At 44.6% G+C, this 22934-nt stretch overlaps 1 protein-coding gene and 1 pseudogene across 1 annotated transcript; both read right to left on the bottom strand.

Annotated features, from left to right (window-relative positions):
- Window positions 1-294: 294 nt before the first annotated feature.
- Window positions 295-1874, bottom strand: LOC138389530 (calreticulin-like; annotated as a pseudogene).
- OR1I1 (olfactory receptor family 1 subfamily I member 1) lies at window positions 1451-5371 on the bottom strand. The gene is given in 4 exon segments (XM_069491219.1): window positions 1451-1456; window positions 1640-1970; window positions 4388-4444; window positions 4446-5371. Coding segments are annotated over 4 exon segments (1320 nt in total).
- Between the last annotated feature and the right edge of the window lie 17563 nt (window positions 5372-22934).

Genomic DNA, 22934 nt, shown 5'->3' with positions numbered 1-22934 from the left:
TGGCTTCTCCTCCACACCGCTGTCCCCGGGTTGGAGAGGAGAGATGGGCAGAGAGGCAGGAAAAGATGTCATTCAAGAAAGAAGAGAGGGGTGAGGGGTGAAAGAGAATCCAAGACAAAACACTAGTTTAAAAAAAAGGAGAGGGGACAGAACCAAAAATTCACCCCAAATCTGAACCCACCTGGAAAAAAATGAAAGTTCTCTAGTCTCGTAGATACATTATTTGGCTCGGCCATCTCTGTGGCAGGGCGCGCTCGGGCCTCAGTCCAGCCCCGGAGGCAGGTGGCATGGCCTCTACAGCTCGTCCTTGGCCTGGCCGTGGGGTGTCTTCCTCTTCGTCGTCCTCCTTGTCCTCTTCATCCTCGTCTTTGTCCTCCTCGTCTTCCTTGTCCTCAGCCTCCTCTTCCTCCTTGTGCTTCTTGTCCTCCTCCTCCTCTTTGAGCCTCTGCTCCTCGTCCTGTTTGTCCTTCATTTGCTTCTCTGCTGCCTGCACGAATAGACCACACCCCTCAGCACCTGGTGCCCCTGGCAGCCCTGCCCGCCCCCCCAAAATCAGGAGCAAGCCCCACCTTTGTGACACCCCACGTCTCGTTCCCAAACTCCTCGGCATATGCCTCATTGTTGGTGATAAGGAAGTTGTCAAAGATAGTGTCAGACTTGACCTGCCAGAGATCGAGGCCCAGCACAGCAAAGCTATCGTAGGCGTAGATGTTGGCATCAGGGGAGTACTCAAGGTTGTCAATTTCTGGGTGGATCCAGGTGCCCTTGTAATCTGGGTTGTCGATCTGCCAGGGCTTCCACTCGCCATTGTACTCGAGGTTCTGAATGACTGGTGGCTCCCACTCTCCATCCATCTCTTCATCCCAGTCCTCAGGCTTCTTAGCATCAGGGTCAGGAATGTGCTCAAGCTCGTCCCAATCCTGGGGGTGGGGACATGAAGAGGTCAGAGGTGGCCCAGCTGTCTTCCACACTCTCCGAGGGAGAGAGCCCCTGCCCAAGCACCAACCTCCAGCTTAGAGTCTGTGGGGTCATCGATCTTGGCCTGCTCGGGGCCAGTCTTCAGGGTTGGCAGCATCAGGATGCTTTATCTTCTTGGGTGGCAGGAAGTCCCAATCCCGACTCCACCTGGCTGTTGTCGATCTTCACCTCCTAGGTGTTGTCTGACTGCACGATCAGTGTGTACAAGTGTGTAAACTCATCGTCCTTGCAGCGGATGTCCTTGTTGATCAACACGTTCTTGCTCTTGTAGTTGAAGATGACATGAACCTTCTTGGTGCCAGGGCCACAGATGTCGGGGCCAAACATGATGTTGTGTTCCGAATCTCCGTGCATGTCCGTCTGGTCCAAACCATCAGGAAACAGTTTCACGTAACCGCCCCCACAGTCGATGTTCTGCTCGTGTTTCACAGTGAACTGCACCACCAGCGTCTGGCCCTTGTTGCTGAAGGGCTCAAATCTGGCCGACAGCGCGTAAAAGCGGGCATCCTGGCTAGTCTGCAACCCTGAGATGAGACCACAGTGAGGTCACTGTTGGGCCCTGACCCCCCAAGGGCCCTAAGACCTCGGAGGTACAGACGACTTCCCCCTTCCTCCACCTGCCCTGCTCCTGGGGGATTGTCCAGGCATGTGTGCTGCCTACAGCTTCCGCCAAGAAGTCCTCCTGGATCAGAGTACCCACTCTCAGGCTCTTACCTTTATCTTTCTCCTGGTCACCGTAGAACTTGCCGGAACTGAGGACGAATTTGCCAAAATCTGACTTGTGTTTGGATCCAATCCAGCGGTGGGTCCACCCATCTCCGTCCAAAAACTGCTCCTTGAAATAGACGGAGGGCTTGGCGGCGGCCAGGCGGAGGAGGCCGAGCGGCGGCGGCACCGAGAGCAGCGCGGCGGCCGAGGGGGCGGCGGCGCGCGGTCCCTTTAAAACGGTCCTGCGGCGGCGGCTCTGCAGCACCAATTTGCTGACTTCTAATCTGTGGTTTGTCCCCCCCGCCCGTTGGTTGTGAGGCGCAGGCCTTCCCCATCTCCCTACGTCAATACACTTTGTCATGGAGCCCTCTGCCCTGTGGGCCAACCCATCCCGGTGAACTAGGCCACTTTACAGCGAGAATACATGTCTCTGACCGAAAAAAAAAAAAAAAAAAAAAAGACAGAGGCGCTTTAAATCCATTTTGTGAAATGGCACTATCGTCACCTGGTGTCCACTTCCTGTAACTGTGGCTTCAATTCTTTCAAAGCGGTCTGAGCAGAGTTGGGACCGTCCTTTCCAGACAGAACCATGCCCATGGCAGGGGCTAGAGAAGCACCCCGGAACCGGTTCTCTTATATCAATGACGCTAAAGCCTATTTGGGTCCCAGTTTTCTGCAGGACCCCTCCCCATGTAGCCCAGTGATGCTCAAACATCATTTAGTTTAATTTTTTAAAAAGAGATGGGATTATCACTATGCTGCCCAGCCTAGACTCGAACTCCTGTGCTCAAGGGATCCTCCCACCTCAGTTTCTGGACTAGCTGGGACTACAGGCGCGCTCTGCCCCAGGGATGCCCAAACTTTACGGATGATATGAATGCCCTGGGGACGTTGATAAAATTGTGACCTAGTGGTCTGGGATAGAGTCTGAGCCTTCATTTCTAAAAGGCTCCCACGAAGAAGCTTCTGGTTCACGGACCACTTTGAGTAGCAGGCCCTACTTTTTCTGTAGAAAACAGGCCGGCACACTTCTTAGGGAAAGAGAGTAAATATTTTGGACTGTGCACGCCATACGGTCTCTGTCTAGACTATTCCGGGCTTGAAGTGTGAAAGCAGTCACAGATGATATGTAAATGATGGGCGTGGCTGTGTTCCGGTAAATCTTTATGGGCTCTAGAATTAGAATTTTATGTACTTGAAATCTGTCACGGATGTGCTTTTTCTTTTAATTATTTTTAACCATTAAAAAAATGTTAAAATGTCTTAACTTACAGGTCATATAAAAAGATTGAGGGCTGGATTTAGCCTCTAAACTGTAGTCTGCAGAACCCTGCTTTAGTCTCCAAATTTGAAAAATATTGTGTCATCAAGATGTGAGGCTGTGAGATGGGTCCTCTGTTTGAACCTTGGCTACCACCTACTGGTAGCTTTACTTTTCAAGCCTCATTTTCCTCACTTAAAAACAAACAAACAAACAAACAAACAAAAAAACGGGTTATATTACCTACCTTGTAGGGATGTTGTTTAAGATTTAATGAGGCTGGGCACAGTGGCTCACACCTGTAATCCCAGCCCTCTGGGAGGCTGAGGTGGGAGGATCCCTTGAGGTCAGGAATTCGAGACCAGCCTAGGTAAGAGCCAGATACCATCTCTACAAAAAATAAAAAAAAATTTGCTGAGCGTGGTGGTGCGCACCTGTAGTCCCAGCTACTCGGGAGGCTGAGCCAGGAGGATTGATTGAGGCCAGGAGTTCGAGACCAGCCTGGGCAACATAACAAGACCCTGTGTCTACAAAAAATAATAATAATAATAATAATAAAAGCAATAGCCGGGCTTATATCCCTGCTACTCGGGGCTGAGGCAGGAAGATCCCTTGAGCCCAGGAGTTCGAGGCTGCAGTGAGCTGTGATTTTGACACTGCACTCCAGCCTGGGTGACAGAGCAAGACCCTGTCTCAAAAAAAAAAAAAAAAAAAAAAAAAAAAAGGCAGATCCCAGGGCCCAATGTCAGATCCACTGAATCAGACTCTCCATGAACCGAGTGCCAGCATCTTTTATAAGCCAAGGAGAGAGGAATGGCAAACCTGTTGATGACAGCAATTGCCACGCAAAACCACAGCCACCAGTGGAGGTTTCAGGACCCCCTGAGAGTCAGAGGCTGGTGGGTACCTACGAGAATAACAAGTGTGCTAACCTCAGCAGACATTTTCAAAGCTCTTCCCCAACACACACATGATGCAATTGGCTAATTCATGGGCTGTCTTTGTCAATATTAAAGTGAGTATGTAGCCACAGCTTTTGTTCGACTAGTATTATCCCACATAGCAATGCTAAAAGCCTGATATCCCAGAGAGGGCTCATTGAGAAGGCCACTTTGACATTTTCCCTGCTACTCTGATCTTCATGGGGGACATGGATCATGGGAAATATGCACACTGCCCTTTTGGGAACCCATAGCACTTCATTCATCTCTTTATGACACATTTACCACATTGTACTATAAGGATTTATTTACACATCTCTATTCCTCCATAGGCTCTGAACTCCTTGAGGGCAGGGGTGGGATTGCTTGAGGCCAGGAGTTCGAGACCAGCCTGGGCAACATATCGAGACCCCATGTCTATAAAAAAAAGATTGGCCAGGGTTAGTGGCTGTATCCCAGGGGGGCTGAGGCAGGAGGATCCCTTGAGCACAGGACCAACAGTGGTCCTGGAACATGGTGGGCACCCAATACCTGTTCTGCCCTAGGACCGAGAGGAGGCAGCTTTGGCGATGAGCTTCCTCAGGGCTGCCTTTATGTCCTTGTTCCTTAGGCTGTAGATGAAGGGGTTCAGCATGGGGATGACAATGCCACACATCAGGGCGGCTGCCTTGTCTTTCTGGGAGGAAGTAGGGGATGTGGGTTGTAAGTACACAGCAAAGATGGTCCCGTAGAACAGCGACACCACTGTGAGGTGTGAACCACACGTGGAGAAGGCTTTCCACTTGCCCTGAGCAGAAGGAATCTTAAAGACCACCCGGAAAATGCAGATGTAAGAGAGGAGGATGCAGGAGAGCGGGCTTACGCCCATGGCGATGCCAAAGGCAAGGATCACCAGCTCGTTGGTGTGCGTGTCTGAGCAGGAGAGCTTCAGCAGGGGCATGAGGTCACAGAAGAAGTGGGAGATTTCGGAGCCAGCGCAGAAGGTCAGCTGAGCCATGAGACAGGTGTGGACGAGAGACTGGAGGTTGGTGATCACCCACGGCACCCCCAGCAGCAGCCTGCAGAAACGGGGGCTCATGAGGACCAAGTATTGCAGCGGGTGGACAATGGCCACGTACCGGTCGATGGCCATCACGGCCAGGAGGAAGCTGTCCATGGTCCCAAACAGGTGGAAGGCATACATCTGGGTAAGGCAGCCTGCAAACGGGATGGCTCCGCTCCGGGTGTAGATGTTCACTAGCATCTTGGGGACGGTGGTGGAGGACAGAAAGACATCGACAAGTGAGAGGTTAAAGAGGAAGAAGTACATGGGTGCGTGGAGGCGAGAGTCTGTGACGATGGCCAGGCTGATGAGGAGGTTCCCAAAGATGGTGACCAGGTATACGGACAGGAGCATCCCAAAGAGGAGGTCTTGATGCTGTGGCTTTTCTGAGAGTCCCAGGAGGATGAATTCTGACACTGCTGTTTGGTTTTCTGGTTCCATGTGCAGCCTGTCTACTGGGGACAAAAAGGGGAGGGAAGTCATATAAAATTGGGAGTCAGAGATGGGGTTCCGGTCCCGGCTTCCCACAGAGACCTTTAGGGTTCTGTGAAAATGCATCAAATCCTTTGTGTTAAGCTATCATCAGATCATCTTCAGTGGGTTTCTGTTCCTGCCAAGCCAAGTTATCCATGTATAGATAGTCACAGACAGTCAGTGTCCCAAAGACCTAACTTAATTACTCATAGTCAAATTGGGTGTTGTCGATAAACACCATTCTTTCTCTTCAGTGAAGTAGGGCTTTGCAGAAAACAAAATCAAGCAGAATCAAACCTGAACTGAAACCCTATATACACTAAAGGGAACCTGACTGTTTTCTTTTCTTCCTTCTCTTCCTTTCCTGATTCCCCTCCCTCTTTTCTTTCCTCCGTGCCTCCTTCCCTTTAGCCCTTCCACCAGCAATTGATTTTAGCATCTGTTAAAAACAGATGAATGGATACAGAGAATCGGGTCAACATACACAGTGGAATACTGTTCATTCAGAAGAGAGGAAGATCCTATCATTTATAAGAACACGGGTGAACCTCGAGGACATTATGTTAGGGGACATAAACCAGACACAGAAAGAAAAAGAATGATCTCACTTATATGTGGATCTAAAATAGTTAAACTCATAGAAGCAGAGAGTAGAATGGTGGTTATCAGAGGCTGGGGGAGGGGGAGGGTGTTAGGGAGAGGTTGGTCAAAGGGTACAAAATTTCAGTTAGACAGGAGGAATAAGTTCAAGAGATCTATCGTACAACACAGCCACTAGAGTTAATAGCAATGTGTTGTATTCTTGAAAATTGCTAAGAGAGAGTAGATTGCAAGTGTTCTCACCATGCCAAAAAATAAGTACAAATGCTCCTTGACTTGTGATGGGATTACATCCCAGTCAATCCATTGTAAGTTGAAAATATTTTAAGTCAAAGACGCATTGAATACATCTAACCTCCCAAACATCATAACTTAGCCTGACTTACTTTAAATGTGTTCAGAACATGTACATTAGCCTATTGTTGGGCAAAACTATCTAACACAAAGTCTATTTTATAATAAAGTATTGACTATGTCATGTTATGTACATGTGTATTTATTTATTTAGAGACAGAGTCTCACTCTGTTACCTATGCTAGAGTGCAATGACATCATCATAGGTCACTGAAATCTCAAATTCCTGGGCTCAAGCAATCCTCCTGCCTCAGCCTCCCGAGTAGCTGAGACTACAAACATGTACCACCATGCTGGCTAATTTTTTTCTATTTTTAGTAGAGATGGGGTCTCACTCTTGCTCAGGCTGGTCTCGAACTCCTAACCTCAATCAAGCCCCCCGCCTCGGCCTCCCAAAGTGCTAGGATTACCGGGATGAGCCACCGCACCTGGCCTCATGTAATTTATTGAGTACTGCACTGAAAGTGAAAAACAGAATGATTGTGTGGGTATTTCAGGTACATTTTCTATTGAATGCCTGTCATTTCTGCACAATCATAAAGTCAAAAACTGGCAAGTCCAACTATTTTAAGTCAGGATCCATTTGCACATGAGGTAACACATACGTTAATTAGCTCGATTCAGCCATCCTACGATGTTACATATATTTCAAAACATGTTACACATGATAAAAATATATAGTGTTTTAAGCTATAAAACAATAAAATGAACAACCCACTAAATAAACAAACAAAAATGACACATTCAGGACTAAGGCCATAATGACATAATGAATGACACTCCCCCTCTGCCTTCAAGGACCTCCCAATTTATCAGGGACACTTTATGATTTGCTACCGCATGATCGCTGTGGGCGATTTGCCCCATCTGTTATGGCCAGGACCAGTAATGAAAAAGGGCAGACACACATGCATACGAACAGACTTCTCTCATTTTAACTTCAGACCTCTAGCATTTTAGCTATGTACATTCATCCACCATGCTTTGAAGAGCACCAAGGCCTTCTCTCTGAGTACGGCTGCACCAGTGGCAGATCTGTAGGCTTTGTTGCCTAAGCCACACACACAGGCTACGGTCTATGTTCTATGGTCTTGTTTCCTTAAGGTGGAGCAAGAAATTAGGGATTCTTGCGAAAACAATCTAGGTGCAGAACCTTTTCAGATTTTTACACCCAAATTGTTCTCACTATATCTTGCTCACATCTAATTTGACCGCAATTTTAAAGAAAATTTACTTGCTTTTACATTTAAATCCACAAAAACATTGTATATATCTATGGTGTACAACATGATGGTTTGAAATATGTATACATTGTGGAGTGGCTAAATTGAGCTAATTAACATATGCATTACCTCACGTACATTTTTTTTGGTGGTGAGAACCACCAAAACCATACCTTTCCCTTTTTCTTTTTCCCTGCCTCCCTCCCTTCCTCTCTCCCTCCCTTCCTTTTCCCCTCCCTCCCTCCCTTCCTTCCTTCCTTCCTTTTCTTCCCTCCCATTTTGTAGTCCTTTTATTTACATAGTATTTAATGAAATGATACAGTTGCAGTAGAAACTACAACCAGCACAATCAGGTTTGAGATTTACTTAAAATGACTCAACTGAACGGATGAAAGCAGAAAAGCTTGCGTGAGCTAGTGAGTAGCCTTCTAACCATGACGATTCAGCATCAGGGACAGCAATGAGTACAGTTCAGAAGAAAGAGAGATCATGGGAGAGCCCCCAAAGCTGCTTAAGTGGAGGCTTTAAAGAGAGCTTTCACAGTCAGAGGTGACGGTTGAACTCTTCCTGCTTTAGCAGTTTGGGACTTAGAGGCAACTTCATGTCAAAAGCCCACAAGATGCAACTTTTTACTGCATCCATTCAAGATCACCAAAGCGTGGCTGTATTTGCCTTTTAAAATTCTCATCCCCCAGTGGGCATATGTATCCTTTATTTCACTTAATGAACAGTTGTGGATAATGCGTTAGGTGCCAGCCACTATCTACTTCTCTTGTGATAAATAGATAACACAGGAAAAAGTAAGAGACACCATGGCATGTATGACTTACCAAGTTCTTGTAAAACCTAATATTGTCTCTTTCCAGCAAAGACAGGTTTTTTTTCCCTTTGCTCAACTCCCTTTTTACCTGGTTAGGGCCCTATCTTTTAAAACCAATTGCTGACAAGACTATGTCAGAGTAATTTAACGGTGTGAAAGCTGATCATATAAACTGGGTCATTCTTTTTTTTAATTTTGAAAAAAGTTTAAAATGAAAATAAATTTTTTCACTTGTATACATTTATGGGGTACAAGTGCAATTTTGTTACATGGATAGATTGCGTAGTGGCGAATTCAGGGCTTTTAGGATATCCATCAGCCAGATAACATACATTGTATACATTAAGTAATTTCTCTTCATCCACTCCCCTGGCATCCCCCACCCCTGAGCCTCCATGGTCTATCAGTGTCCGTGTGTACACACTGTTTAGCTTCCACTGATGAGAACATGCAATATTTGTCTTTCTGTATCTGAGTTGCTTCACTTAAGATAATGGTCTGAAGTTCTATCCATGTTGCTGCAAAAGACATGGTTTCATTCTTTTTCTTTTTTTATGGCTGAATAGTGAATTGGATCATTCTTGTCGTATCCAACTAAAACAAAGTTGAGAGCCCTGAAGAGAAAGCACTCCGGGCACATAATGTTGCTCCAAAAAACATAATTCTCTGCAAATGCAACAGCTGAAACTGCCTGTTGTAAACAATCTGCTGCAACTCTAAGACTAATTCTACCCACCGCCATGGCTCCCCAGTCAGAGCTCCCTAAAACTTTACTAATACCAATGAACTTTCAAGACCACAGGCGACATTTCTCTTTTTTGTAAACCTCCAACCTTCTCTTTGTTCTTTGGGCATACCGGAGACCACCTGGTCTGCATGTATGTCCCAAGTAGCAATTCTTGTATTCCAAATAAAACATTAAATTTAGAGACTTTATTTTGACTTCAACAGTGACGATATCTGCCATGGGTTGAACCTTTTTAGGAGTCTGGTTCTTTATGTGTAGCTCTCACAACAACTCCAAGAGAAAGATGGTGTTGGCTCCAATTGACAATGAGAAGATGAGCTGAGAAGAGTTGCTAGGGGCACTCAGCTTGCAAGTGCCTGATGTCTAATCTGAATTTAGATTTATTTTCACTCTCTCATACTCCATTTCCTAAGTATAGCCACAAAGCTAGACTGTACCGTCAATGCATGCAAGGGAAAAAATATTCGATTGCAAGCATTTGAAATGTTAATCTTCCTGAAAGAAACATTAGTCTCCAGAAAGATTTAAGGTTTGCTGAAGTGAGGTCAGAATGTAAATGGGTGAACGTAGTATATAGATAGGTCTGTGTAGGTCTGTATAAGAAAGATTATGGATGACCCCAAGGTGTCGTGAGAGTGAGGGAGAAATTTAACAGCTGCTATGAAGAGCAAGACCCTCAGAAGATGGAAGAGGTTATAAAAGGGGGCTTTTAGGAAGGTTAACAGCATAGTCTCCTCCTAGGTAATCCCAAGAGACCTCCAGCAAAGCCATATGTTACTTTTAAGAGTTGGGTTTGAGGTTTTTGTAATGCAATGCTCAGGTTTCTCTGGGCTGCATAAACTACTGTGATTCCCTTCCTGGCCACATTTTGCAACAGTCCTCAGTCGTTGACTTGGTTTGCACTAGAGCAGCAGTTCTCAACCTCGAGCATGCATCAGAGTCACCTGGAGGGCTTGTGAAAACAGAAGGAGCTGGGCACTGCCTCCACCCTGCACTGGAGTGTCTGGAGTGAGGCTGGAGAACGAGCACTTCTGCAAAGTTCTCAGGGGATGCTGGTGCAGCAGGCCCGTGGATCACACTAGGAGAACCACTGTATTAAAAAAAAAAACCCTGTTTTTCAGTGTCTGTACTATTTGTGCTGGTGTTCCACAACGGAAGACTCTAAGTGTGTTTCCTCTACCTGTCCTGCCCCATAGGGTCTGCCCTCTGTGCACTTTGCCCATTCAGAGAATCTAGAATTGATCTCAGTGCCCTCGCGCTCTCTCTCTCTCTCTCTCTCTCTCTGATCCAGGAAGGCAATGGATTCCTCTCTCCCAGCCCCCTACACTCCCAGCTCAATCCCTTCCCCATCTCTCACTTGCCCACCAGGATGTCATTACCAAGAGGAGGGTTTCAGCAACCTGCCTTCTCTACTGGCCACCAGAGGATCCTGCAGTCAGTGCTAAGTACTCAGGAAGGGGATGGGAGACCACTCAACTGTGATGGCTGGGACAAGTCTGCTGTCTAAGGGAGAGACTCTCATGTCCCCCCCCAGCCTGGGGCAGGTGAGTGGGGTGGGGCCAGGGCACAACAGCATATTTATAGTTTGGGGACTCTGAGGGACTCCTTCCCCATGGCTCTTTGTTAAGGCGCAAGATGCTAATTATTTTGTTTCTACTCTTTGCCTCTTGAGACCTGTTCTTTGGGTGAGAGGGGGTGTGCTTTGGGATCAGGGGGTGGGTAAGGAGATAGAGCAGGCACTAGGGATTCACTGTCACTGGGACATCTCCCTAGTGTCCCCTCCCAGCCCAGACTGAGCCACATGGCATTTCCCAGGCAGGGAGGCCTGGCGGTCCCGGCACTCGGTAGGGCATTTGGATGCCTGCATCTGAGCTGTCCTCTCATTCATTGCACCCATGAAAAAAACTGTTTGGTTCATTAAAGAAAGCTCCAGGAATGTAATAAAACAATCAATAAATAGAGATCAAGTGAATGAATTTATCAAACACTTCTTGATCATCTGTCACAGGTCAGGTGCTGTGCTTGGAGCTGGGGTTTCAAGAATGTCTTTCTAGCAGGCTCCTTCTGCATTAGCCTATTGTAGTCCCTACAGTGCCCACTTTGGGTGGGGACTAGGGGCTCCCTCCTCTACCTTTGCTCGCCAACAATTTTAGTGAGCCTTTATTCTCTGCTCTTGGGGATGTCTGTGTCATGACCTCCCCCATTTCTCTTTTCCCAGGGAGCCTCTCTGTCTCTTAGACTGCTTTTGTTTTCACCTACTCCTCCACTGGTCTTTTGAATTCTCTAAAAAATTTAGCTTTTCAAATGGGTAATATCAACTCTTGATTAAGAAAGTAGTTGTGCAATGAAATAATGAAATGCCTTCCCCCAATGCGGGCGCCCACCCTCCAGTTCTTAGCAAGCTCTTTTCACAGGTAATGCCTGTTAATGATTTCTTGTGTGGCCTTCACATACACACACGCGCACACACACACCCAGTTGCCAGGGATTCCTAGGTTGGAGGTCATATTACCTGAGAATGTCCAGATGAACCAAGCATGTAACCACAGGTGGAACCTAAGTGCTCCGTGGCACGGAAAGTGGGGACTAAATTAAGAAGCGGACACGGCATGGCAGGACCCAGGATCCAATCAGATGGAGCCCTGGCATCACCCCCATTGTAAGATCCAATCAGGTCATGCCTCATTACCCTATGCTTGCAAACCCAACTCACCTCCCAGCTTGAGGAGATAGATTTGAGCGTTTTCTCCTGTGTCTTTGCTAGTTAACTTGCAATAAAGCTTTTGTTTTCTAAAAGGCGGGTGCCATGATGTTGGCTTCTTTGTGAGCCCATTGATTGCTTGGTCTCATACACACACACACACACACACACTAATTCTCCCCCACTTTTGTATGTAAAAGCAGCACATGCCATAATACTGTTCTGCACCTTGGATTTCTCACAATTAATATTGGTGATTTTTTTATATCCTCATTCTTTTTTTCCCTTTATTTTCTATTGAATGGATGGTGCCGAAATTTATGTAACCAATTTTCTATTGATGAGTGTTTCCATTCTTTGCTAAAATGAAGACTTTGCACACCACGTATTATTTCATGCCCATCAGTGTATTTGTAGCATGAATTCCAGAAGTGGAGTTAAGGAGCCAAAGGTTGCCTTTTGACAGCTGTTACCAAATTTTCCTCCAAGAGGACTGTACTAATGTACAGTTCCCCTAGAGATGCATGAGTGGCTCTCTTTTTCCAGCCTCACTAACGATGTGTCACCAGCAAAGTCGCATCTTTTGGATTTTGTTTTTGTCACTTTGGTCGATGAAAAAAATAATACCCTAAGACGATTTTAAAATAATTAGACCTTATTATTTTAGTACAGTTTGAAACTTTAGGCTTACAGAGTAATCAAGTATATAGTACATAGAGCTAGCTGCATATACCCACTGCCCTCTTCCCATCTCTGCATACAGTTTCTCCTATTAATAAATTCTTGCATTTAATGAACCAATATCAATACGTTACTCAGCATGACTTTGATTTGCATATCTTTGACTATGAGTGAGGGGTACCAATTTTTAAAAAATATTTAAAGGACATTCGTATTTTCTTTTCTGTGAACTATCTTTTCAGATCCTTTGTCCATTTTTCTTTTTGTTTGTTGGTCTTTTTCTTACCAGTTTCTAGGAGCTTAAAAGAAATTTCTAGGAGCTTGTATTAGGGTTCTCCAGAGAAACAGACCAATGAAATATCTAACTATGTATCTACCAGTAGAGATGTTTATATATAGATCTATCTCTCTATTGATATAGATATCTATGTCAATATAGATTTCTCTATCTATCTAGAGAGATTTCTTATGAGGAATTGGCTCATAAGATTATGGCTGAGAAGTACCAGATCTGTAAGCAGGAGACTCAGGAAAGCTGGTGGTGCAATTCCAGTTTGAGTCCACAGACCTGACAAGCAGGGGCTGATGCTGTCAGTACATCGGTCTGAGGGCAGGAGAAGATGAGACGATAAATCCCAGCTGAAGTGGTGAGGCAGAAAAAAAAAAAAAAGATAAATTCCTTCTTCCTACACCTTGTTTTTCTATTCAGGCCCTCTATGGATGATACACACCCACATTTGGGAGGGCATCTGCCTTACTGAGTCCACCGATTTAAATGCTAATCTGACCCTGAAAAAACATCCTCACAGACACACCCAACAACATTGTTTATCTGGGCACCCCATGGCTCAGTCAAGTTAACACATAAAATGAACTTTCACAGAGCTCTTTATATATGAGGGGAATTAACCATTTGTTTATGATATAAGTTGCAAATCTCTGATGCCTTAAAAACTTTTTCTCAGGATTTTCTTCCTTTTATCTTCATTCTTTCGTATTTTCAGTCATTTTGGACCCCTGGACTGCTTAGCCTCCTGAGCAATAAACTCTCTTTCTTCATACACACACACAGACACACGCATGCATGCACTCTGTTTTTATTTGAATTTATTTAAATTTATAATTTAAGACTTATAGGAAGTTGCAAAAATAATACAGAGGTGATGTGTACCTTGTTAGCCAGTTTTTCCTATTGATAACATTTGCCATCATCATAGTACCTTATCAAACCCAGAAAGCTGACATTGGTAAATATTGTACACTAAATGAAAGACTTTATTTGGATTTCACCAGTTTCTATATATACTTATAATTATAATTGGTATACTATGAAATTTTATTACATATGTGGATTTATATAACACCTACCACATACCACAATCAGGGTATAGAACTGTTCCATCTCTACAAAGAAATTCACTCATGCCACTTTAAAAAAAAATTATTTGTTTATTTTTATTTGTTTTTTATTTCAGAATATTATGGGGGTACAAATGTTTAGGTTACATATATTGCCTTTGCACTGCCCGAGTCAGAGTTACATGCATACTCATCCCCCAGACAGTGCACACCATACCCATTAGGTGTGAATATACCCATCGTCTCCTCCCTCTCCCACCTGCCCGACACCCAATGAATGTTATTTCCTTACGTGCAATTAGTACCAATGTGATGGTGAGTACATGTAGTGCTTGTTTTTCCATTCTTGTGATACTTCACTTCGGAGAACCGGCTCCAGCTCAATCCAGGATAAGACAAGAGGTGCTAGTTCACCGTTGTTTTTTGTGGCTGAGTAGAACTCCACAAAATAAAATATACCACATTTTATTAAACCACTCATGTATTGATGGGCACTTGGGTTATTTCCACATTTTTGCAATTGTGAGTTGTGCTGCTATAAACATTTGAGTGTAGATGTCTTTTGATGTCTTTTTTTCCTTAGAGTAGATGATTAGTAGTGGGACTGCTGGATCAAATGGTAGGTCTACTGTTAGTTCTTTGAGGTATCTCCATACTACTTTCCATAGAGGTTGTACTAGTTTGCAGTCCCACCAGCAGTGTGCATTCATATCACATTTTTATAGAAAAGGTTCTCCACTTACTATTCTTCAGAACTGTAGCTTTGCTACTTCCAGAATATTGTATTAATGCAATCATGTAGTAGGGAGGCTTTTGAACTTGACTTCTTTACACTCACGACAATGTTCTTGAGATCCATCCAGGTTGTTGTGTGTGTATCAATAGTTCATTCCTCTTTTGTGGCTGAGTACTATCCACGGCACGGGCGAACCACAACTTGTTCATTTATTCACCCATTGAAGGTTGTTTCCAGTTTTGGTTATGACAAGTCAAGCTGCCATATAGCACATCATCATATTGTGCACCTTAACTGTATACAATTTGTATTTATCCATTATACCCCAATAAAGCTGAGAAAAAAGTTACTGCAGCAGAGATGGGTTAAAGTTGACCATTTATTTTTCTCCCCCACCACTCCCATGTCCTGACAAAGAGAAGTGTACTCATTGTCATGTGTCTTCTTGCCCTTCTGATCTCAGTAGGGGTAATATGAAGCTTTTTTTTTTTTTTTTTTTTTTTCTGAGACAGTCTCACTCTGTGGCCCAGACTAGAGTGCAGTGGTGCCATCATAGCTCACTGCAACCTCCAGCTCCTGGGCTCAAGGGATCCTCTTGCCTCAGCCTCCCCAGTAGCTGGGACTACAGGTTTGTGCCATGATGCCTGGCTAATTTTTCTATTTTTAGTAGAGATGGGGTTTTGCTCTTGCTCAGGCTGGTCTCGAACTCCTGAGCTCATGAGATTCTCCCACCTTGGCCTCCCAGAGTGCTAGGGTTACAGGCATAACCCACCGCACCTGGCCTATTTTTAAATGTTAAAATTACTTTCAGTTTGAGCCCAGTGGTAGGCGGAAACCCAGCTTAAAAATCCAGAGGGTGAGCATGCTTTTGCTACTGTCCATGGTCCTGAAAAAGTATTTTGCCCAAAGCCATGGTAGGACATTGATGTCTCCCATCCATACTGTCCCAGGAATTCTGAAACCAGTTATAGAAGGAAGAGTGGAGGAAGGGAAGCAGAAGAGATAAAGAAGAACAAGAGATATCTTCAGGAAGGAAAAAAAGAGCCTTTGTTTTGATATGACCTTATAAAAAATGTTAACAGAAATAACATTTCTGCCCCCCTAGGAAATTGGTGTGAGGCAGGGCTAGTCACATACTTCTTCCGAGAGCCCAATTTTTTAGTATATGTTGGTTCGGAGTTTAGTGGCTGATTGTGTTGGGAGCACCTCAGAGTCTTTATGTGGGATCAAGTTTGGTACTCACAAAGCATCAGTGAACATTGGGAGGGAGGTGGGAGGGGATGAATGTTCTAGTTCATTTTATTCCCTCTAAGACCAATGTCCCTATTTCTTCTCTTAGAGTCTTGGGCTTCAGCCACTCTCTATCTATTTGTCCAAGCACAAATGCTATATATATATTTTTGAGACAGAGTCTCACTCTGTCGCCCAAGCTAGAGTGCAGTGACATGACCATAGCTCACTGCAACCTCAAACTGCTGGGCTCAAGTGATCCTCCTGCCTCAGCCTCCCCAGTAGCTGGGACTACAGGTTTGCACCATGACACCTAGCTAACTTTTCTATTTTTAGTAGAGACAGGGTCTTGCTCTTGCTCAGGCTGGTCTCGAACTTCTGAGCTCAAGTGATCCTTCTGCCTTAGCCTCTCAGGGTACTAGGATTACAGGCAGGTGTGAGCTGCCATGCCCAGCCACAAATACTTTTTTATCCAAGACCTAAAAGGTTTTTACAGAGCCCATTTAAAAAATATATTTTTCGGCCGGGCGTGGTGGCTCACGCCTGTAATCCTATCACTCTGGGAGGCCGAGGCGGGTGGATCGCTGGAGGTCAGGAGTTCGAGACCAGCCTGAGCAAGAGTGAGACCCCGTCTCTACTAAAAATAGAAAAAAATTATATGGACAACTAAAATATATATATACAAAAAATTAGCCGGGCATGGTGGCGCATGTCTGTAGTCCCAGCTACTCGGGAGGCTGAGGAAGAAGGATCGCTTGAGCCCAGGAGTTTGAGGTTGCTGTGAGCTAGGCTGACGCCACGGCACTCACTCTAACCCGGGCAACAGAGTGACACTCTGTCTCAAAAAAAAAAAAAAAAATATATATATATATATATATTTTTTTCATTTTCTTCCTTCATTAGAATCCAGGAGATGTAGGGGTCCCTGACTTCTTGGGTGGTCCAGGGCTCCTGGTGTGGCAGCAGCCAAGTAGAACTGACCGTGTTGATTTGGATTCGAAGTGGGCTGTAATCATAAAGCACTCGGGTGCAGGTAGTTTATTTGGCAGTTGGTCCCAGGAGCAGAGAAAGTGAAGCAGGGAAGAGTGTGTGCTAACAAGCAGATTCCCTCTCTGGGAACAGGGCTCCATCCTGCTGGGGACGCTCTAGGGTATCACGTATAACTCACTTTCAGAATTATTCCATGGAGGGAAGGGGTGCTTAGTTGTATACCACTGACTCTCATATCTTACTTATTGAGGGTGGTCCCTGGGGGTGTTAAATCCCCTGCTGTCTAGGCTGCCCCACACTGCCAACTGGCTGAGCAAATTCCCATGGTGCTGGAGAAGATCTCTAGGCAGCAAAGAGAGAGGCACAGAGGCTATACCTGGATGTGTGGAGCTGCCCTCTGCTTCTACAAGGTGAACTCAGAGGTGAGCAAGCGACTATAAGGTGGGGCATCTGCAGCATCTGCTGGACCTGCTCTCAGCTGAGGAAAAGGGTGACTGTTGTTTTCTTTCTTTCTTTTTTTTATTGTGGTAAGAACAATTAACAGGAGATCTACCCTCTTAACAAAGGTTTGTTTTTTGTTTTCTTTTTTTGAGGCAGAGTCTCACTCTCTTGCCCAGATTAGAGTGCCATGGCGTCAGCCTAGCTCACAGCAACCTCAAACTCCTGCGCTCAAGCAATTCTCCTGCCTCAGCTTCCCGAGTAACTGGGAGTACAGGCACGGGCCACCATACCCAGCTAATTTTTTATTTATATATTTTTAGTTGTCCATATAATTTCTTTCTATTTTTAGTAGAGATGGGGTCTCGCTCTTGCTCAGGCTGGTCTCGAACTCCTGAGCTCAAATGATCCACCCGCCTTGGCCTCCCAGAGTGCTAGGATTACAGGCATGAGCCACCGCGCCCGGCCTTAACAAAATTTTAAGTGCGCAACACAGTATTGTTAATTTTGGGCACAATGTTGCACAGCAAATCTCCAAGACTTATTCATCTTGTATAACTGGAACTTTATACCTGTTGAATAGCAATTCCCTATTTTTCCCTCTCCCTAGCCCCTGGGACCCACCATTTTATTATACTTTCTGTTTCTAGAGTCTACGTATAAGTGAAACCGCACAGTGTCTGACCTTCTGTGACTGGCTTATTTCAATTAACATAATGTACTTCGGGTTCATCCATGCTTTTGCAGATTGCAGGATCTCCTTCTATTTTAAGGCTGAAAAACATTCTTTTGTTTGTACATGACACGTCTTCTATATCCATTCATCTGTTGATGGATGCCTTGGTTGTTTCCATATCTTGGCTGTTGTGAATAATGCGGCAATGAACATGGGAGAGCAGATAACCTCTTTGAGATCCTGATTTCACTTCTTTTGGATATATACCCGGAAGTAAGAGCACTGCATAACATGGTGATTCTATTTTTAAGTTATTATTTTTTAAGTTCCAATTTCTTCACATCCTCTTCACACACATTTTTTTTTATAGTAGCCATCCTAACCACTGTGAAATGATGTCTCTTTGTAGTTTTGATTTGCATTTCCCTGAAGATTAGTGATGTTGTGTATATTTTAATATACCTGTTGGCCTTTTGTATGTCTTCTTTGGAGAAATGTCTATTCAAGTCCTTTACCAAATTTTTTAATTGGGTTTTTTCTTTTGCTATTGCATTGTAGGAGTTCATTACATATTTTGGATATTAACACTTTATCATATATATGGTTTGCAAGGATGGGTGGTTTCTCCTCTCTCTTCTCATGCTCACTTTGGGCTACTCTTGGACACTTCTCTGCCGTTTCAAGGGTCTCTGATTGGACACTGTATTATTAGTTTCTTAGGTCTGCTGTAAGAAAGTAACATGAACTAGATGGCTTAAAACAATGGGAATTTATTTTCTAACAGTTCTAGGGGTCAGAAATCTAAAATCAAGGTGTGGGCAGGGCTGGTGTTTCCTGTAGGATCTAAGGGAGAATCTGTTCTATGACTCCTTCCCAGCCTCTGAGGGCTGTTGGCAATTCTTGCTGTCCCTTGACTGGTAGACACGTTACTCCAATATCTGCCTCTCTCTTTGCAAGACCACATCCTCTTTGTTTCTCTTCCTCTGTCTGAGTTTCCCGACTGTGAACTAAAATAAAATCTTAGGTCTCCCCCCTGCACCCCCACCATCTGACTGAATGGACCCACTCTTGGCCAAGGGGATACCCTAAAACTGAGTTGCTGGCCATGAGAAGGGAGATCAGACCTGCCTCATCATGTCTCCTCCCTTCTTGGAGATATCCTTTGTAACTCATTAACAGGCCTAAAGTTTATGCAAGATAGACCTGCAAGTCCTTAATTTTCATAACAAATCACTGAATCTGGGAATATGTCCCCTAGCTTGCCTCTGATTAACGGACTTCCTTATCTTAACTTAAAGCATTCCAAGCCTTTAGACAAAGCTTCATTTCTTTAACTAATTACAAGTCAAAGAGTCTTTAAACCCATATAACCTATAACCTATAAGCCTCCCCCCAGCTCTGAGATGTCCCACCTTTGTGGGCCAAACCAATGTACATTTTCCATGTATTGATTTATGACTTTACCTGTAATTCCTGTCTCCCTGAAATGTATAAAACCAAACTGTAACCCAAGAGCCAATTTGCTCAAGGCTTCTTGGGCATGGCTCTGGGCCATGGTCCTCAAATTTGGCTCAGAATAAATCTCTTTAAATGATTTTACAGGGTTTGGCTTCTTTTCTGTTGACACCACCTTCTTATAAAGATAGCTGTCACTGGATTTAAGGCACTACCTGGTTAACCCAGAATGACCTCATTTTGAGATCCTTCATTTAATTACATTTGCAAAGACCTCTTGTCCATATAAGATCACATTCACAGGTAATGGGGGCTAGGACTTGGATATATCTTTTTTGTGGCTACTGTTCAACCCACTACAGACTGCATACTCTATTTTTCTGGATTCAAGTGCTATTCAAGTTTGGCAATGATTTGGTCTGGACTAGAATAGACTAGGGCCTGGAAGATGGATGCAATTCCAAGTGGTGCTAAAGGTTCATCGGAGTGAAGCAGGTGTTAATGAATTGTGGCATATCAGAAGAGGGAAATCAGAGATCCAAGAGGGCACCTGGCCACCTCCTCTTGGGCTCTAGACAGAGCCGGACATATGCTGTTATCTGCACAGATCCCTTCTATGCTTCTTCTGAAAAAAGAGCCCTGATTTTTCTAGAAGTGCCATTTATCTCCTAGTCTTTGTCAACGTGGTTGATCTAATCCTAAAGTATAAGGGGTGTGCATGTGACCCAGGCTTGACCAATGGGAACACTGCTTGGTTCTGGTCACAGGCACATAGTCATGTGGTCAGCTTTGGTCATATGACCCATAGCAGGTCAACCAACTTGGTTCTAGAACTATCATCAGAAGTTCTGGAAAAGAGAAACTTTTCATTCTGGACTGGAAACCTGTTGGATATAAATCTGGAGCCACTGGAGGCCACACTACCCCTCAAAAGGGGATTCTTCCTAAAAATGAGAACAGTGTGTAGAAAATAGAGCTATGAGTTAGAAAAAAATGCATCCTTGAGGATCCTGACTATTGCCTTGGGTTCAGTGTGGATCTACACTAGACTTTCCAGTTATACAAGTCAGTAAATTTTCTCTTTTTGGCCAGGTTTGGTGGCTCATGCCTGTAATTCTAGAACTTTGGGAGGCAGAGGCGGGAGGATTGCTTGAGGTCGGGAGTTCAAGACCAGCTCAAGCAAGAGTAAGACCCCATCTCTAAAAAAAATAGAAAAATTAGCTGGGTGTGGTGGTGCACGCCTGTAGTCCCAGCTACTCAGGAGGCTGAGGCAGGAGGATCACTTGAGCCCAGGAGTTCGAGGCTGCAGTGAGCTATGATTGTGCCACTGCATTCTACCTGGGTGGCAGAGAGAGATCCTGTCTCAAAAAAAAAAAAAAAAAGTAGTTGTCTGAAGAGAGCCACTCAGCAGGAGTTATGGCCCTGGATAGTGGAATGCAGCCAGGCCATGAAGATGGAGAATGGAATGGGAGGGACCGAGAGAAGAAACATTCTGACCTCACACGCTCTTCCCTGCCTTTGAACTTCTGCTGCTGTTTCTCATTGACTAAACTCATGGGGAATCCAGAAGGCAAGGGAACAAGTTGATGTAGACCATGTAGGTTGGCCATTCAGGGCCCAGAGCTGAGTAAGGAAGATGTAGACTAGAACTGGGAGAAGACAGACCACCCCCCATAGACGTTAGGGTTCCAGGTCACAAAACGTTGTATGTCAGAACCTGGCTGCAGTGAACAAATGCCTTGAATCACGAATGTGGCTGTAAGAAGGGAGATTCCTGAGAAGGGATGAAGGCTGTCAATTTCCTTTAGCCAAAGACCACATGCACCACAGGAACACACCTGCATTCAACAAGTTGGGTTTATTCCTCATTGCAGAGGAGGAGAATGCACATGATGGGGAAACCATGGGGTATCTTACTAAGAGGGTCTTGAAATGAACTTACAGAATTTGGACTTGTGTTATGTGATCAAAAGAGAAGCATGGGCCAGGTGCAGTGGCTCATGCCTGCCATTCTATAACTTTGGCCAAGGTGGGAGAATCACGTGAGGCCAGGAGTTCAAAACCAACCTGAGCAAGGGCGAGACACCGTCTCCACAAAAAACAGAAAAATTAGCCAGGCACAGTGGCACACACCTGTAGTTCTGGCTACTTGGGAGGCTGAGGCAGGAGGATCACTTGAACCTAGGAGTTCGAGGTTGCAGTGAGCTATGACGATGCCACTGCACTCTAGCCCAGGTGACAGAGTGAGACCCTGTCTAAAAAGAAAAAAGAAAAAGAAAAGAGAAGCAGGGGTTGTGATTTGCTCTGGATTGGATGCTGTCATACATTGGGGTAATCCCATGATTGGGTATATTAAATAATCTTACTTTCTTTTTTTGAGACAGAGTCTCACTCTGTTACCTCGGTGAGTGCTGTGGTGTCAGCCTAGCCCACTGCAGCCTCAAACTCCTGGGCTCAAGCAATCCTCCTGCCTCAGCCTCCCAAGTAGCTGGGACTACAGGCGAGCACCACCACACCTGGCTAATTTTTTCTATTTTTAATAGAGACGGGGTCTTGCTCTTGCTCAGGCTGGTCTTGAACTCTTGAGCTTAAGTGATCCTCTCACCTTGGCCTCCGAGAGTGCTAGGATTACAAGCATACGTGAGCCACCACACCAGGCCTCAACACATTCTTAATTTTCCAAGAAGCCGCTTGAAACTTGCAAACCTAAAGACAAGGGACCAAACCCTTCATTGACATGGTGGCCTTGTTTATGACAACAGTGCAACCTGGGATCACACACTCGGGCCTGGGCTTTGACGTAGGCTGGGTTGTGTGCGTTCCTTGTGGCTAACCAAGTCTCGTTGCAGCAGCTGCACACCTGCCCAAACCAGGGCCAGTTCCTGCTTGACGAGGGATGAGTCTCGCTTTCCTGGCAGAGATCCAAGAATGAGTCATTACTTGAGAAATACTTCCTAGGTGGAAGAACAAAGACCACATGTTGAAGAAGAAAGTTCCCAAAGGCTTTTATGGTTTATTTTTTTCTTTCTTTAATTTTTTGTCATTTAATAAATTTTATTGGGTATATTTGAGGTTTACAACATGATGTTATGGGACACATATAGCTACATAGATGAATATAGACAGATATAGATAGTGCATTGGTTACTATAGTGAGAGAGATTAACATATCTATTATCTCACATAGTTACTTTTTTTTGCCTGTGGCAGGAGCAGCTAAAATCTACATATTTAACAAGAATCTCTAATACAATACAATTTTGTTAACCTCATGTTGACTCGTTCAGCCTACATATCTGCTATCTTGTATCCTTTGGCCTACATCTTTCCAATTTCCTCATTGCTAATAAGAGGCACCATTGATTGAGTGATCATGTTATGCCAAGCATGCTTCATGATTTAACGTCTAAAGCTCATGATTGTTCTCCAAAGTAGCTATTTCCCCCTCCATTTTGCAAACAGGGAAATGGAGACAGTGATACAGAGTGATTTGTCCAAGGACATATGGCTGGAAAATGG

Source organism: Eulemur rufifrons, chromosome 2, assembly GCF_041146395.1.
Source record: "Eulemur rufifrons isolate Redbay chromosome 2, OSU_ERuf_1, whole genome shotgun sequence".
Lineage (NCBI taxonomy): Eukaryota > Metazoa > Chordata > Mammalia > Primates > Lemuridae > Eulemur > Eulemur rufifrons.
This window is presented reverse-complemented; position numbering and strand designations above follow the sequence as displayed.